This window comes from Bactrocera neohumeralis, chromosome 2 (genome assembly GCF_024586455.1).
Source record: "Bactrocera neohumeralis isolate Rockhampton chromosome 2, APGP_CSIRO_Bneo_wtdbg2-racon-allhic-juicebox.fasta_v2, whole genome shotgun sequence".
NCBI classification, from domain to species: Eukaryota; Metazoa; Arthropoda; class Insecta; order Diptera; family Tephritidae; genus Bactrocera; species Bactrocera neohumeralis.
The window spans coordinates 13,563,197-13,581,592 of NC_065919.1; the positions used below are offsets into that span (position 1 = coordinate 13,563,197).

Consider the following 18,396-nt stretch of genomic DNA (forward strand, 5'->3'; position numbering starts at 1 on the left):
ACTCAGCTCGTAACGCTGATCTTTTGTATACAACATATAATTATAATATAATGTTTAGGGTCTTCTACGTTTCATTTTGGTCATTACGAACTTCGTGGCAAACTTAATATATCCTGTTCAGGGTATAACAACAACAATTATCAAGCTTCTTTCGTATGAGTCATACTACTACCAACACATGTACATAAGTATATTAGCAAAGCAACTCTTGAAGTTTCAAATAAAATTGCGCAAGTGACTTAACCCTACATTTTATTAACCCCAACAACCCTTGTAGAATCCCTAGCAATTGCAGCCAAAAAATAATACTTACACACATACATATATACACAGAGCTATAGAGTGTTTTAACACACGTGTCAGTGCCAAGGCAGCTGCAAGCTTACAAACAAAACAAAAACACTAAATAAACAAAATGAGAACTAGAACAAGCTGCAAATTTAGCACAAAGCCAAGTAGCATATGACATACGAGGTGCGGCAGCAACAAGGGTCAGAAGTGGCAACTAAAAAGTAAATAACAAAATTTTGCATTGAAAACGTAAAATTAAAAAAGTTTTTGCACTAAGTTTATACAAAACGACGCAAAACAACAGCAAAAAATTTATAAAAAATACAACAACAACATAAATTACAACAACGTAAGTAAAACACGACAAGAAAAGTAAAATACAACAACAAAAGTAAAACACAACAACAAAAGTAAAATACAACAACATAAGTAGATTACAACAACATAAGTAATTACAATACATAAGTAAACTACCATAAATAAAATACAAAAACATAAGTAAAATACAACAACATAAGCTGCAAAAATGTTCCAGCTTCAACACCTCGTATTCTAAGCGGATTTGGAGACGCTGTAAAGACTGCATAACGCACAGCAAACAAGTTTTTTTTTACAAAAATTACACAAACTTAAGCACCATTGGCTAATTAAAGTGGCTAATTAAAGCGCAACATAGAACATAAAACAACAAAGTGACTTTACGGTACTGCCAAGAAGCTGCTTCAGCAGGTGTTCATTCACACTCTATTTTCAACTATAACTGCGTCTAAGGCACTTCGTCTTTGTTGTCGTCTCAACAGTTAGTTATTTTTATACTAACCGCACAACAACAATAACAGCCGCTAAATAAAAGTACATATTAGTTTGTACTTTTCGCAAACCGTCGAATCTTCACCGCAATCACGGTACAATTCACAGTGCCCCTCACCGGCAACAAAATTGCCACAACGGCGACATTAACGCGCTCAGAGACAGTAGCCGCCAAAATGAAGCGACTAATGACGTGGGAACGCGATCTGGTCGATGCGATGTATGGGTAAGCGTTCTTGAAATTCAATCTAGATATACTCAGATAATCTTACTCATACTTAAATATATGAAATATTTGAAAAAAGATTCTGGCAGATTTGGCGCTTTTATAATATAATTTTTATGCTAATTCGTCTAAAAATTATCACCTGTATTTATTTAAAACATTCTATGTAGACAATATCATATGTAGTTCTTATCTACTTAGCAACTTATCTGTATGCTCATTTACTTCCGCAAAACGTCTTAATAATCTGTTATTATGAGAAATAGGCTTGGAAGCCGTTATCTTTCAGTGTTTGAAGAGATTTCTTTGCATACTGTGTACTTAATGAAATATTTCGAAGCTTGTCTTTCATTCTTTTTCTTTGCTTGATATTCTTGAGGCCTTCCTACTGCTGCAAAAACCCACTGTGTGCTCTCAGCGTTATGATTAATTCCATGTTAACTTCGCTGAACACAATTTGACTCGAAAACGTCGGATCTTTTTTGAACTTTACAAGAGTCTATAGAGCGTCAGATCTTCTTAGAACTGTTCAAGAGCTCATAGAGCGAAGCGATGTAGCTTGGAAAGATCGAACAGTTTAAGTTCTTGCACAAGCCGTATTTTGTACACTTTCAATTTAAGATCTCGACGTAAAATTCACCAAGTCGTTCCATATGTTAGTCCGAGTTGCTGCGAATGGCGCCGAATCAACTCTCCACGGGCTTCGTGTACACTCTCAGCTACGGATGCCTTATTTTCTTCACTGGGTATGGTAAGACTTCCATGATGAAATGCCAAACAATCTTTTCTTCTTAATTGGCGTAGACACCGCTTACGCGATTATAGCCGAGTTAACAACAATACTGAACAAAAATAACATGACAGCTTGAAACAACTCACGCGTGAACTGTCAAAAAAAGGCTATTGACAAAAGTACCGGTACTTGAATTATCCTGCGTTATTGCTAATGGCTTTGTGAGAGTAGTCTGGTCTTCTGCGAATCAGAGGACATAGCCGCAACTTACATTAGCCATATCAATGTGATAGGCTCAAAGCGTTTTCGATTTGTAAGGGTCTTACTATCTAATATTTAGGTATTTCAACCGATCGGCGTTCTAAGCTGTTCAAGTGAGTTCCCTTTTAAAATCGATTTTTTAACATAACCTAACCTCTAACGTCTTTAAGTTGTTTTAAATAGTACGAGCTAGTTAATCGCTGTGCATAACCAAGTTTGAAATTCTTAATTCTAAGTATATTTCTCTCTAATAAATTTAATGCAAATATTTTATTTTTGTGTTACTGAAAAATGCTATACAAGAATTCAGTATATGAATTTTATTTTAAGCAAAACAAAAATTAAAAAAACCCCAAAGGTCACTGACCAAACTGCCATTTCCTACTGACCTTATTTGCAGCGCTCGTTCGTTCATACGCTCATTCGCTCACCTGCTCGCAAACCGCTGTATTCGCTCTCGGTTGTGTTGTTTTAGCGAATATTTCAAAACTCAGAACACTGCACCATTCTATATTTAAAAAACGTGAGCGCAAATATGGGTTAACATAGCAAAATACTGTTATGGATGTTAAGAAAATGTTAATATGTAGCAGAATACTGTTATGGATGCTAACATAATGTCTAAATACATGATAATTGTTATGTTATTTAAAATTAGTTGGGAAAAAACTGAGCAATTTTTTGAGTGTTTTTTATTTCTTATTTTTTATTTCAAAAGCGATGAGTAAGTTGAAAAATATTTTATTTTCGTATAATCTTATAAAGTTATTATTAAATTGGACAGTTGACAGCGGCATTAAGGCGAGTATTTCTTATACACACTGTGCATATTTATGCTAATATAATATCAGGTTTTTATGCAAAATTATAAAATGTACACTTATTTATAATGTTTTGCCATATCTGAGTGTGTATATGTTTTTAAAATTTTTTATGATTTTTTCTTGAGAAGTTATCAGTTTGCTGAATTTATGTTTGTAAATATAGATACATATGTATATTGTTAGCTGCCACAGTTGAATGACTCAATATTGTTTGCACCTTGGACCACCAAGCGGACGTCGTTTAGTTGTTATTTCACATTGGTTTTGCTTGTTTTTATTTGCCGCAATGGTGACGCCGCATGTCGCTTTATATGACAGCAGGCTAATGTGTCGAAGCCGCACGTTTTGCATATTTAATTAAAAACGTTTCATGCGAAATCCATAGAAATTTGCATAAAGGGGAATTTAAGCGGTGGAAAGCAACAGGCGAGCAAATAAAAGTAGTAGAAAACAATTTGTTTGTGATTTGTTTGTGTGGCTGCATTTCAATTGAAAGCGTCTGCTTGTGAAGATCAACTAAACAGGTTGTACAAGTGATCAATTGGCAAATCAATAAAAATTGAATAATTGCAATACAAGAAAATGCTTGTAAAATAGCAAATATAATTGGCAACGGAGAAAGGTCAGTTTGATGGCTTTGCTGGCGGGCAAAACGGCTCAGTGGCTGAGTACTTATGTATATATATATGTAGATATTTGATATTTATATGTACTATAATACATTCGGCTGTTTAATATAAAACCTTTTTTGTTTTTTTCTTCACGGGCACATGAAAATTTTGCTTATTATAGGAGAAAAAAAAAATTCCTGAAAATTTTTGCCCTTAATTTTGATCTTCTTTTCGATTTTCGACGGTTTTCATATATTGTAAAGAAAAATGAGTGAACAGCTGATTTTAACGAAAACTTTCAAAAAGAAAAAGGAAAAGCATGAAATTAAATTCCGCCAAAAAAGTTCCTTACAATTATGTCAAAAAAGTTATTTATTTTAGTGTATAAGTGATTTAACTAAAAAAAAATGAAAAATGAATTTTTAAATGAAATTTTTGTATTTAAAATTTGATTCAATGGCTTTATATAAATTTTTAATTTATTAAATTTTGTCAAAAATGACTTTTTATCAACTTTAAATTTTACTAAATTTTTTCAAAATTATTGGAAAACTTGAAAATTGGAAAAGTAGCACTTAAAGTCAAAATTAAGTGCTCAAATTTTCGGGAATTTTTTTTTCAACATAAAAAACAAAATTTTCATGTGCCCGCGAAGAAATAAAAAAGTTTTAAAGGAAACACCTTGATGTACATATACATATCATGTATATCTATTAGTAAATATGCTCATTGGCGTGTTTGTATGCATAAATTAAAGGCCAACATATAACAGTAGTACTTCGTTGGGTGCTTTCCCCAAGCAAGTGGTCGTCATAATTCACTCATTGCACACTTCAGTGAAATTTCAACACTCTCAGCATATATCAAAGAAATTATTAATTCGCAGAATACAATTGTCGTATATGTGCCAACACATATTTACATGTTTCCGAAGAAGTATGTTCCATTTACATGCTTATATTAACATATAATAATAATCACTTCCAGTTAAACAGAAGAAAAAAGCGTTAATTTTGACTCTCCCGATGCCATAATACCCTTCACAGGTGCATTTTAGAGATCGGGGGCAATTTCTCCTTAGTCTAGAGTTTTCAGAGGAGCCTGGTGCTCTGCAACAATTTTTCTTTATTTTTTTATCCAAAAATTCCCCACATCATCACTGAGTCCCAGTTTTATCTCTACTGCCCTGAAAACATCTAACACCCGTTCCAATAACTTAAGATTTAATATATAAATTTGAAAATCAAAAATCGTAAACTATAAATTCAATTTAATTTGACTCACATATCCAGGCTTCACTGTCGGCATAAATGCAGGAAGCACGCAATTTGTGTCTACGTAATTAAAAATGCTGTAAAAATTGAAAATTATTTTTATGGTTTTTCGCAATTACAGCAGCTAACAAAAGCGGCACTTAAAAAGTGCGATTGAGCATAGAATATAGACAAAGCTTCACAAAATTTTTGACCCTGTTTTATGTATAGAGGCAAAATTTAATGTGGTTGTTGTAAAATACAGTAAATCTCAATTTTATTGTTGCGACACTTTCACAAAAATTTCTCTTCGAGGATTGATCTCAACTGTTATACAGTTCTTTACATTAAGCGTACTACTAAGAACAGCGCTTTTATTTCTCGTTTACATAGGTTAGGTTTGTAGTTTAATTTAGGTTGGGTTAGGCTAGGTTATTTTGGTAGGCCAATAAGCCACACATAGACCAGTTTGGTCCTTTGCGATTCCAGATAGAGTTTACTTGCTAAGATCAAAAGGAGTAGTCATCGCTTAGGATGCTTGAGCTTAACGTGAATTTTAACAGACTCAGTGTCCTCACTACCGATACCTCCTCCAGTATATAATAACGTGGAAGCCCCAGATGCTTACAGCGTAGTCTTGACAATGTGGGACAAGTGCACAAGAGATGCTCCATTGTTTCCCTGGTGCCCTATCAAGGCATTCCCTGCAGTCTTCTCGATCTGTCAGTCCCGTTTTGTGGTCCCCACAATCGTCCCGTCGAATTTGTTGCGCAGTTTTTAGCGAAGAGGTATATACATACATAAGTGCCAAGTTTAATACCAGTTCAAGAGTCGCCGTTGGAGTTATTCATAAAGCTCCCATTATGCATAGCGTAGCGATCTTCGGAACCTTTTCCATTGGCTTCCGGTAAGTGGATTCCCGCACGCCTGTCCACCATACTACTGCACCATAGAGCAGAGTTGGTCTTACAATAGTTGTGTAGCACCAGTGCATGAGAGAGGCAGGGAGCCCTCAGGTTGTGCCGTATACAAAGCAATGATGGTTTTCTTCACTCTTTCTTCCACAACAGTTTGCTGTCCAAGACTATCCCAAGGTGCTTTATGCGGTCCTTGAGAGAAAGTTGTGTGCCATTTATAGAAGGAAACCTCCATGAAAGAATTTTGTATTTTCTTGTGAACATCAGCAGATCTGTTTTCTACGTCTTCTCCGGGTTCAACCTTAGATCCACTTGCGATGGTCATTATACTATACGTACTAATGGTCTGCTATATTGCTACAAAAACAAAAACTAAAAAATTTAAGTGCTTCACTCTTTTATAGTTTGTTTTACAAACATACGTCTTGTTTAGGGTTTAAATATAAATTTTTCATCTTTATCTTGTTTGGATTTCGTCAGTGTTCATAAAGCGCTCAAAACTAAAGTTTGTTTAAATATAAATATGTATGACGATACGGCTTTTCTAAAAATAACTTCAGAAATCAAAATGACAACATCACAGCTAAAAATAGTGAATTCTTTACATATACGCTAGCAAAGAAATATTTTTAATTATTAATATTAAAGGTAATATAATCAATCTTAATGCAACCCAAAATAAATTAATTAAAATTGAAAAATATTTCATTATTTTTCGAGATAAGTATATTTAAAGAGATAAAGATATTAAAATATTGCGAAAGTTGTGCGCGTTTTGCAAGCTGGGGCCCAGAACGAACGCTTCCTGTTGTCTTTTCGAAATATCAATGAAATTAGCATGAATATTTCATAAGGGCGACGTTGCCGTAATAAATATAATTCTCACGTTAACAAAGAGTTGCAAAGTGTTTACATACATACAAGAGCAGAAAGAAAAAAAAGCATTTGAAAAAAAGTTTAATAAGGCAACAAGCTGAAGCGCAGTGAATTACTTATGTACACAAACATAGAGTTATAAGAGCAAATATATTTATTTAGAATTAGATATTTGTATGTCTGCTACGTTTATGGCCAATTTGGCTGCCGCTCGCGTATTTTAAAGAAAAACCATGAATTGTTTGTTTAGAAGAAAGCAAGAGTAAACGCTTCAGCACAAAAATGTTAGGTGAAAACCATTTATAATAAATAGCTAAGCAATTAAGGTGAACCATAACATAAATAAGTAATGTTTGACGTGTGTACTTGTACATTTTTCATAGTCAATATATGAATGCGCGCCAAAAGAAGTAAACATTCGATTTTTGTATTTTTTGTTGACAATTTTCGCACTTCTTTCAATTAAATGAACATAAAATATCGCGGTGCAATCGATCAAAAATCCATAAGTAATCAGTTTGAAAATATTTACAATTACCTAATTTTTTAATTAACCCGTACATACATAATAATTAACGCGTGCAGGCATAACTGTTATAACTGGATTTCAATTGCGTGGATGTCACTCATGTTGACAGCAATCGATCACTCTCAATTAGTCATTTAAATATATGTGCTTTTTTGACTTTGTAAATTAAGAAAATGCGAAATTCGATTTTGAAATGTGGCCTGCGAAATTTAATAAATAAAATATAATAGGTTTTTATGTAAAGCGCTCTTTGGCCTTTTAACACCACAGCGCAGAATGTTATTGTTTGATAACCTGTAATGCTAATTAACATTCTGTGATTTACGGCGTCTGTTAGTTGCTTGTATGATAACAGTGCACTGAACAGCTGAAACTCTTGTTGGTTGAGTAAGGCATGAGTTCAGTATTGCATGCCAATTTTAATCTTTATTTGTTGTTTTATTTCTTGCTATCAAATATAATATATATTTTCTTAAAAAAAATTGTAAAATTCTCTGCAGACACGTAATATCCGTAAATATGAGTGTATTTAAAAATAAGTTCGAGATTTGTTGGAGCTTAGCTTCGAAAGCTGTGTTTTCATCATTTGCAAGTACGCTGGTACAATTTTAAGTAAACATAAATAAATATGTGAAGAAAAATATATGCATTTACTCATATTAGCCGACATCAAATAGCACAATTAGAAAATTTAAACAGAAAAAAAAAAATAAAAAAACGAAAAGACTTGTTAAATGAAAATAGAACACGACTGTTGACACAAAAATATGTATATAAATACAAAGAAATATTTCAATATGGATTCATAGAATGAATACATATGTTATACATTCGCCTAATGCTCTTTCTATATTATATAAATTTTTTAGACTATATGCGATTTAGTAGACTAGACGTTTGTACAGAAATGCCAGACAGAAGACCATTTCCGAAGAAATTCGGGCTATTTGTCGAAAAAGTTGATCTTTGTTCGGAAAAGTTCACCTAAAAGAAATAGATTATATGTTAGTATGAATGGCTATATTAGACTGCTCGTATTCGATAAATATTTTTGATTGCGATGGTATTCTCTTCTTTATAGATTTAAGAAATATTTTTGTAAATTACACAACTTTTCAGTAATATGATTTCACCACATGGCTGTTGTTAGTAAGCATGACTTCTATCAAAGAAAACATTTCAGTTCTGAAATAAGTTAACAACATTGTCGTCTATATTTTATTCTAAATTGAGTCTCAATTAGTGCTACCGCAGTAAAATTAAGTGTTAATTTTGTGCTCATCAGTCTTTCATATTTCAAATTTTAACGATTTTCCGAAAATATAAGGTTATGATAGGTTAGGTTAAACTGATAGGCCAATAAGCTACGCATAGACCAGTTTTGGTCCTTTGCGTTACCAGAAGTAGTTCATTTCGTAGGTCCAAGAGAAGTAGTCATTCTTTAGGATGCTTGTGTTTTATGGGTATTTTAACAGACTCTACGGCCTCACTGTCGATACCTTCTCCAATGTATCATACAGTGGGGACCCCAGATGATTACAACGTAGTCTTGCAAATGCTGGACAAGTGCACAAGAGATGTTCCATTGTTTCCCTGTTGCCCTTAGTCCCTGCTCTAAACATTTCCTGCTGTCTTCTCAAACTGTCAGCACCATTCTGCGGGCATGTGTCCCCCAGACAGTGAGCAGTTAGTATTCCGATCATGTTCCTACAGTCTCTTCCATCGAGTGTCAATAGCAATTTTGTGTACTTTCAATCTACCGTTTTGCACATAACTTTTGCAATCTTGGACTCAGGTAGCTCGTTCCATCGTGTTTTGATTTTTTTTACCATACAACACATTATAATTGAAATTCATCAGCTAATTGATATTTTATCCATAATCACAACCAAATTTATAGCCTGGACAACATCCCGCTTTACTGTTTCAACACGAAATGTTTTCAATTAAGAATGAATGTAGTAAATTAAGATTTTTTGTAAGGATGGCAAATCGATCTAAATTGGCGCTTTAATCGAGGTGAGGCCGGTTAGTTGAACAATGAACTTCAGGCGCGAAGGCTATTAGATAAATCAATTTTTTCGTAGAAAATACTTGAAAATATAAGGTATAAATCAAATTTTAAAAAGCAAGTACTTAAGCTGCATAATTTTTCGTAATTTATCAGTTTAATTAAATGTATTTAGATATCAATCTCTAAATACATATGTCTATATATACATACATATGTATGCACTCGCAACGCGATTATTTTTGAGGCATAAGACGCAGTCGTGTGATTTTTTCGTGATATTCCCATACTCTTGTATACATATTTACATTTAAAAATACAAAGTATTTCATGTGACTTCTATTCACGAGTACCTACTTACGACACAACCGAGATAATGCCAAATGTGAAGGGTGCCTGCGGCTTTAATTTCAAGTAAATACTCGTTTTATTGCGGTAATAAACTCGTAAAATTGACAGAGATTTACGTGTCAATGGAAATTTACAAACGCGAGATAATATTGAAATGAAAAATTGATAAGTATGCGAAATTTTGCAAATATAAATTGAATTATAATCAGCATAAAGTTACGCATATATGGATATATGTACTTTATATATTTTATACATATCAACAAACAAATTTTACTATTAATAAAGTTTCATTTTCACTTTTGTGAGTAATACGAGTATTAACGGCGCTGGCTGCTTTTAAAAATAGCAACAATAGTCAGTGCTATTAAATAATATTTTAAGCTATAGACAAATGTACATACATATGTACTAGAAGGAAAGCCTGTCTAAATCATAGTGCAAATAAGGCATAGTAAATTATTCAACATAAATAAAAATTCGTCATAATAGCATTAAGGAGTATAGCCATAGCTTATTGCCAAGAAGCGGCACTAAAGTTCTGACGCATACAACACTGACAGTTTTGGGCCAGTTTTCATAAGTTTTATGATTACTTAGGAGCTTTTAAAGTGACTAACGTTATTACCTAAAAACTTTACAAATGGTGATTGCGACAGTTTGGTTCCAACAAATTTTTTGGAGTGCGTTTGACAGCAAAATATATTGCATGGTGACGTCATGAACGATTGCAAGAAAAGTCTTTGTTGACAATTGCTAAGAAAGCTTGAGAGTTATACTATTTTAACCCACCTTGGCATCTATGGCTAAGTCCGTTAACCCACAAACAAGCATAATATTGGGTAGTCGAAATAGTTTTTTCGTATTTCTAATCAAACTTCAACTAATTTTTTTTTTATATTTGCAAAAAAACGATATTATATATACGATATACGAAAATTTATATTTAACAAAAAACGAAAAGACTTTTTCGACTACCTAATATAATTGATGACGTCAATCCAATATGATACTATTAGAAAGAAAGACATTATTCATATATATACTATATCTTTTATTGTTGCCCAATTTTAATTGCCGCCACACCGCTGACACATGTTCGATTTGAACTTACTAGTGACGTCCCGAAAGTGTTATCAATACGAGTTGGTTTAGCTATTACCGGCACAATAAATATAAATAACGCCTGCATATACCCACTGTGTTAAGAAGTTCTTATCAATATGCCTTTGTCGGACTACTTATTAAGTCGCATTGCGAAATATATATATTTTAGTACTAATCAATATGTGATTAATACCTGTCTGTGTGCAAATATATACCTTGCATTGTGTGAGTTTAATATTATTAACAATTTTTGTTTGGTATTTGTTTGACGGAAATTAAAGATTCGCGAAATAGAAATACTCCCCAAGCCCGATAGACTACTTTTATCATTATGGCACATAGTTAGTGATTAGGCAACCTCGCCACCTTTGATTAGGCGAATTTCAAAACAAAGTTAGGGCTTATGAAATTGATAGACGCCAACTTGTTTTTGTTGTGCTGTATTAAAAGCAGTTGGAAACAAAATTATTTAGTATACAAATTTCTAGAGAAACATCGTAATACTGATTTTTACATATTGACTGTTATTGTTGTAATTAGCTTGGTAGAACTACAAAGTACATATTATATATTATTTTTATCAGCTGGAGTGACAGCAAAATAGTAATAACGCCGGTTATATAGAATATGTAGTTTGGAAAACACTTCAGTGATTCACCTCAAATGTCAAATGTATGAAAGGTTTATTATTTACCTTAGTTGTTTGTTCGATTCGTCACGCTGCAAGGTTTTTAAGCTTTGGGAGATGTTGAATAGGTGGTTGACTAGTGGCCTTTTATATTTCGGGTTTAGAGCACAAAAGCAAATCTCCGCAAAACTAATTCTTCAATCAAATCAAACTTCTTCAATCTACTGTTGGAGAAAATAATTCGAGTTGTAGAACTAAATAGAGAAGATGCCATCTTCTATCAGAGTGGCATACGCCGATGATATTGATATCATGCGCCTCAACAACCGCGCCATTCGTTCTACTTTCTTCAGAATGGATAGGGAAGCGAAGACAATGGTCTGGTAGCGAACGAGGGCAGGACGAAATATCATCAAACAGTCGTCGTACTTGCAACTTGGCTCCCACGTCATTGTTGACGCAGCTAAAGATAATCTCGTCTATCTTGGAACCAGTACTAAGAATAACAACAATGTCAGCCTCGAATTTCAACGCAGAATAACTCTTGTCAACAAGAGTTACTTCGGACTGAACGGCAATTGAGATGTAAAGTCCTCTATCGATGAACAAAGACCAAACTCTAGAAGTCACTCAAAATCCCCGCCCTGCTATATGGTGCAACATCTGATGAGTCGACGTTACGAGCTTTCGAGAGAAAGGTTCTGAGGAAGATGTTTGGTCTTTTGCGTATTGGCCACGGCTAATACCGTATTCGATGTCGTCCGAATGATCGAAAACCGTCCAGCTCTGAAAGTATTCGACGCAGTACCCGCCGGGGGAAGTAGAGAAAAAGGAAGGCCTCCACTCTGTTGGAAAAATCAGGTGGGGAAGGACCTGGCTTCGCTTGGTATCTCCAATTGGCGCCAAGAAGCGAAAAGGAAAAACGACTGGCGCGCTGTTGTATACTCGGAAATAACCGCGTAAGTGGTCTCTACACTATTAAAGAAGAAGAACAACAACAAAAGCATAGAATAACCACCAAAAATGATTTTTCCAAATATTGTCCATTAAGATCTATACACTTTTGCATGCGTTTGAACCAATTGTCGAAGCAGTTTTGCCATATTTATTGAGGTATCTTCAAAACATGCTTTCTGAACGCATCAACGGCCTCTACAGGTATCTTAGTTTATTTTTTAGGTATGGGAGTAAAAAGAGTGCTCAAAATGCAGTTGTTTCAGTCGATGTGTGAGCGCTTGCATTATCTTGGTGAAGAGTGATCCGTTTTGGCGATAGAAATCATAAGTCTTGAAACTAAAGATATACTATTATGCTTTTTGTCGGGGAAGAAACAGTTTCAGGAACAAAGAAAAAATCGTAACACAAAAGCGCAAGTGACAAAGGACCTGTTAGCGCAGAGTTGCAACACAAGTGCTGCTAATTTGTTTGAACAACTGGTATAGTGTGTTCGATTCACCACACTCCAAAACTTGGTGAATCGGCCGAGATGAATATTTCAAGTTACTGTAAACAACACAAATAGCGCGCATATGCCAAAACGTTCTGCCTATGTATAGCAAAGAAAATGTCAAACTTTACGACCTTTCCATGATGAAATGGCAAACCTTATTGAAGAGAAATGTCAAAAGAGCGTGAAAAAATCTGTCTCTATCGGTCTACTTTTGTAGTGCCCTATTGAAAAACTCTATAATACTCAAACGTTCTGACAATTCATACACTTTACAAGCCAGTAAATAAAACATTAAAAAAATGCCGTAATCTTTAAAATTGTAAGCCCCTGTATTTGTTTACGAAATTGTTATCTTTGCTTTTAAAAATTTCTGTTTTACATTGTTGAAGTGAGTGGCTTATCGCATTGCATTCGCTCTCCTTTTATTTCCGTCTATTAATTTTGATTGATGTTTCGCTTTTTGTGTAGCCTCTGTGTTTTTTGTGATCTCTCTTCGCTCTTTTTTATTTATTTTTTATTTTAAACCCAAGGAAAACACTGGCCGCCCAATTTGGCAAGCATCAACTGCTTTGTAGACTTGAGGTCTGTGCCTGATTGATGTCTTGTTTTTTGTTTTATTTTTATTTTTTCTTATGAAATTGCTTTATTTGCTGCACATGTTTAATTTTCCGGCTTTTAATTTCCCTTTTTTGTTTTTCTGGGTTTAGGAAAGCCACGCCATACTTAAAAGGCTATCACAATGAGCGCAAATATTTTTTAAAGAAAAAATGTGAGTGATAAGTGTGAAATCGCTAAAAAAGTTGAAAATTTTGGGTGTAGAAAATGTACAATTGTTAATTGACTTAATTAAGCGGTTGTCTGAAAGCCGGCGCTAATACTCAATTAAGCTAATTGCATGACAATTTGTTAAAAATCAGCGAATCCCAGCGCATGACAGCGCGAACTTCTTATAAACAACATACAAAAAAAAAAAAAATAAAAAAAAAACTCACACTGCTTCATTGTTTGTTATTGTTGTTATTATTATTTTTAGCCTGCGCCAATAAATTTAAACGTGCTACAGCATAAACGTTTTATTTTCGCATTATCAATGCCATAAAAATCTGAAGTAGTTAATAATAGCTTAAGTACATATGGATACATTTGTATATGAAATCTTATAGAGTCATTTACTAGCTCACGCGCCTCTATGCGCTAGACAAATGTTGACCCAAGCGTTTCCATAACTAAGCTAGCACATAATTTATGCCTTAGACACGAGGTTGCAATATATAAGCTGGTATAATGTTGCTTAAAGGCGGTGACAGGCAGTGCAAATATTAATTTTGCTGAGATTATACTAGATTACCTTCATCTTGTGACAATTGAAATTTTTTTGCTGCTTAGATATTTTAGGTGCTTGAGGTTTTGGTAAACTTTGAAGTCCTTTTGAGGTGTAAAATAAGTTTCCTCGGGTAAAAAACAGCTATTATTCAACAATTTTTTTTCTCATATAAAAAATTAAATATTTTATTAGAATTTTTTATTGCTATAAATAAACACTGTTAAAAAATATTCTGAAATTTTTGGATAAAAAATATTTTAAACTCGGCCATTGCCACGCCATTTCCGGTGACCCCTCGGGAAAAAGATGCGCCCGCTTTTTGCAGGATACCTTCTTACAGGATCATATAAAGTAAAAAACTACGTGTTTTATTTAAAACCTTAACTTGAACGAAGAAAAAAGATACTCAAAACTGGATTTTTGGCAGATTTAAAAAAAAAATGAAAATTTCAGTGAAAATTTTGCAACACATTTTTTTTGTTTTTCAAGAATTGTATCACAAAGACTTGTGTAAAATTTTATGAAGAACGCTTGAATAGTTCCCGAGAAATCTGGGCAACCGACTTAAAAAACACAGTTTAGGAGAAACGCATTTAAAAATGACGCACTTAGCCTAGCCAGCCTCGAGCGCACAAGTTCTCAAGTATGTATCTCCGAAGCTATTACTCGGATCATCTTGAAAGCAACTTGAAGAGAATCAAGAGCTGTAATTTCATCCAGAAAAAATAACGGCTTGGTGTGGTTTGTGAACCGGTAGAATCATCCATCCATATTACTTTAAAATTGATGCCGGTAAGAACGTAGCCGTCAATGGCGACCGTTATCGCGTCATGACAGCCGACTATTTGATGTCTGAAATTGAAGCTCGTAATCTCAGCGACAATTGGCTTCAACAAGACGGCGCCACTTCCCACACATCGCATCAATCAACGGATGAATTGAGAGAACACTTCGATGAGCAGATAATTTCACGTGTTGGACCGGTCGATTAGCCACCAAGAGCGTTTAATATCACAGCGTTAGTCTTTTTCCTGTGTGGATATGTAAAGTCTTAAGTCTATGCGGACAATTCCGCTTCGATTCAGGCCTTGGAGCAAAACATAACGCGTGTCTTTCGCCAGTTACCAGTCGAAATGCTCGAACGAGTCATCGATAATTGGACTCAACGGTTTGCTCATCTGAGACGTAGCCGCGGCCAACATTTGAAAAAAAAACCTCAAAAAATATGTGCAAAAGAATGTTCTTTCGAGTGATAATAAACATTCTCAATTAAATTTGAAGTTACTGTGTATTTTCTTTAAAAGAGTAGGGAACCTCGAAATGGATCACCCTCTGTATACGCACTTATTATCATGTGTGTTTAAAAATTGACTTCTTTTTCGCAATTTCGTACCGCCTGTGCAAACATTAACCTTTTGACTGACGCAAGCTTTGTGCTTTCAACAATTCATTGGAGGCAATAAATACAAATATTGTATATTCGAGGCACAAGTGTTTCAGTTTTGCCTTTAGAATTTGTGCGCTGATCGAATTGTGTACACACAAATCAATATTTACATAATGTATGAATATGAAATTTAAAAATAGTCGATGTTAATAAGAATTACGTGTCCCAAAATAAGAAGCTGAAGAACGTGACTACGTTTTCTGTGGTTGCATAGGCCGCGTGGTGTAAATGAGTAGAGTACAGCTCACGATTTTGTGAGTGAGGAGGACACACCTTTAACTTCATGATGTTCTCAGTTATAACTGTTGTCTTTGATAAGCGAGCAGGGCGCAAACAAAGCGAGCAGAGAAATGGCGAATCGAAGAGAGCCTACTTACATTTACTTCCAAAAATCATCGCTTTGCGCCATCTTCACGCTGGTTTTTCTTCGCCTTTCAAGTATAACATTTCTTTGTAGCTATATTAAAGTATTGCATTTCTTATGCGATCCTTGGCAGGTTATTGTACGTAGGTTGCTATGTATACATATTTCTGACCTAATAATGTAAATAGGCATATTTATCAACGAAAATGTTTTTTTTTTTTTTTTTTTTGGTTTTTTTTTATTTTTTTTTTTGTTTGTCGATTGCTGTTTTGTTTCGGGCTCATACGCATAGATTCATGATTCGTCACCTGTGACGATCTTAAAAACGTCTTTTGAAGCACCGCGATTGTATTTTTTCAGCATTTCCTTACACCAATCCACACGAGCCTGTTTTTGAGCGATTGTCAAATTGTGCGGGATCCAACGAGAACAAACCTTTTTTACGGCCAGATGTTCATGCAATATCGAAAGTATGCTGGTGGGAGAAATGCACAGGCATGCCTCTATCTTAAGGTATGTTACATTACGGTCTTGCATTATCAGTTCACCTGCGGCATCGATGTTTTATGGCACAACGGCTGTTTTTGGACGACCTTCACGGAATTCGTCTTTGAGCGAGCGTCGGCCACGATTGAATTCGTTGTACCAGTTTTTCACAGTGCTATAGGATGGTGCTTCATAGCCATACAAAGATTTTAGTTCATCGATGCACTCTTGTCGTGACAATCCACGTCGAAAGTTGTGAAAAATGATCGCACGAAAATGTTCACGAGTTAATTCCATTTTTTGGCCGAGATGAATTTTTTAATTCCCTGTAAATAAAACAATTCACGATTAAATGACAAAAAAATGGACCTTATGTGGTTCTAACAAGCCATCTGGCAGTTGCTAGTAACTTTGGTCTTTGGTCTTATACATATGGTGAGTTCAAGTGCACTCAAAAAGTATGCCACATGTACAAGCATTACACTATACAACACAATTTTTGTTTTCACAATCTACTAAAGCACAGGAATCAGTTTTTAGACTCTTTTAATGCTATTATAACCCATATATTAACTGATACTATACCAGTTATGTTTTAGACATTTTGACTAATTTTGCCATTATGTATAGTTGAAATGACAAATTCCTTTAAAAAGTGAAAATAAAAACAACTTGTTTATTGGTTTTGAAAACTTAAGACTTAGAATAAATCGTAGTTGCTTATAGAAATCATAAAGTTTGAAATTAAAGAGTTACTAATATGCTTTTTAACGCGGAAAGCAAAGCTTCTACATCAAAGAAAGAAGCGTAAATGTCAAAGGACCAGTTAGTGCGGAGTTGTTGCGTAAGTGCTGCCAATTGATATTAACAACTGGTATAGTGTGTTCAATTCACAACTCTGCAACGTTTGGTGAATCGAACACCGCCTTTAATATATTGCATTTGTTACATGCAATAAGTTTTTGCGACACGACATGTGACGAAATATTGTAAATTTTTTTTTGGCAACAATTTACACTATCTCTGTTTTTGTATCTTTTGCAAGTTTCTTGTGCAAAGCGAAAAATTTGCACTTATTTGTGAATTAACGAAATTCTGACAAATACAACATTTTTGAGTGTGCTATCTGCAGGCAGATAATATGTATATGTACGAGTATGCATGCTCTATATATATATAGTAAGAAAAAATAGAAATAAATGCGACATGCTTTTCTAGAAGCAACAAACGCCAATTAGTTTATGCTTAAAATGGTCAAATTAAAGTCCTAATTATTGTTTCGTGCACTCAAACTTATATACAAATTTATTATATATGTAAATGTTGGCAATGTGAGCCACTCGTGGCTGCCGTCTGGTTGACTATATTATCTTTGAAATAAAAAAAATTGGACGTACTGCTGATGGATATGCAGCAGATGTATCACATACACACATATAGTATATTCACATATGTATACTCGTATGCATGAAAGAAGTGCGCGGAAATTGAAAATATACTTTACTTGCACATTGGAGGATGAATTTTGAGTTCAAAATACGCTCATGGAATTTATAAGATTACGGAAGGCATTACTTTAAGTATTTGCAATATGCTAAATATATTATATACCAATTCTGAGGTATGCCGGGTCAATATTATAACGAAATACTTTCTTTTTTAAATGCTAACAGGGGTTTCACTATAAAAAAGCCGTTGAACCTCAGTTTGAGGACTACTGCAATGCAATACCGAGTCTCGATTTTTTTTAAAATTCTCTCACAGAACAACTATACCTAATATACCTATTGTAACACACATTTTTGGCAAAATTCGTTTTTTTATTCAAAATAGTTTCTTTCAATGGTGATGCAATTATTATGGTAACCCTTCAACATTTCCATAACATTTTTGTAGT

The 18,396-nt window shown here is 34.2% G+C and overlaps 1 protein-coding gene across 7 annotated transcripts in view; it reads left to right on the forward strand.

Moving 5' to 3' along the window:
• Window positions 1-18,396, forward strand: part of LOC126767739 (G protein-activated inward rectifier potassium channel 3) — a 93,571-nt gene that overhangs the window by 39,367 nt on the left and 35,808 nt on the right. Inside the window, exon 1 of one of the 7 annotated variants that reach the window (XM_050485327.1) lies at window positions 278-1,327. The exons of the other annotated variants lie outside the window; for them this stretch is intronic. Coding sequence (XP_050341284.1) covers window positions 1,278-1,327 — 50 coding nt within the window. The 5' untranslated portion in view covers window positions 278-1,277. Of the gene's footprint in view, window positions 1-277; window positions 1,328-18,396 lie in introns of those variants that run through there. 7 annotated transcript variants of the gene reach the window in all.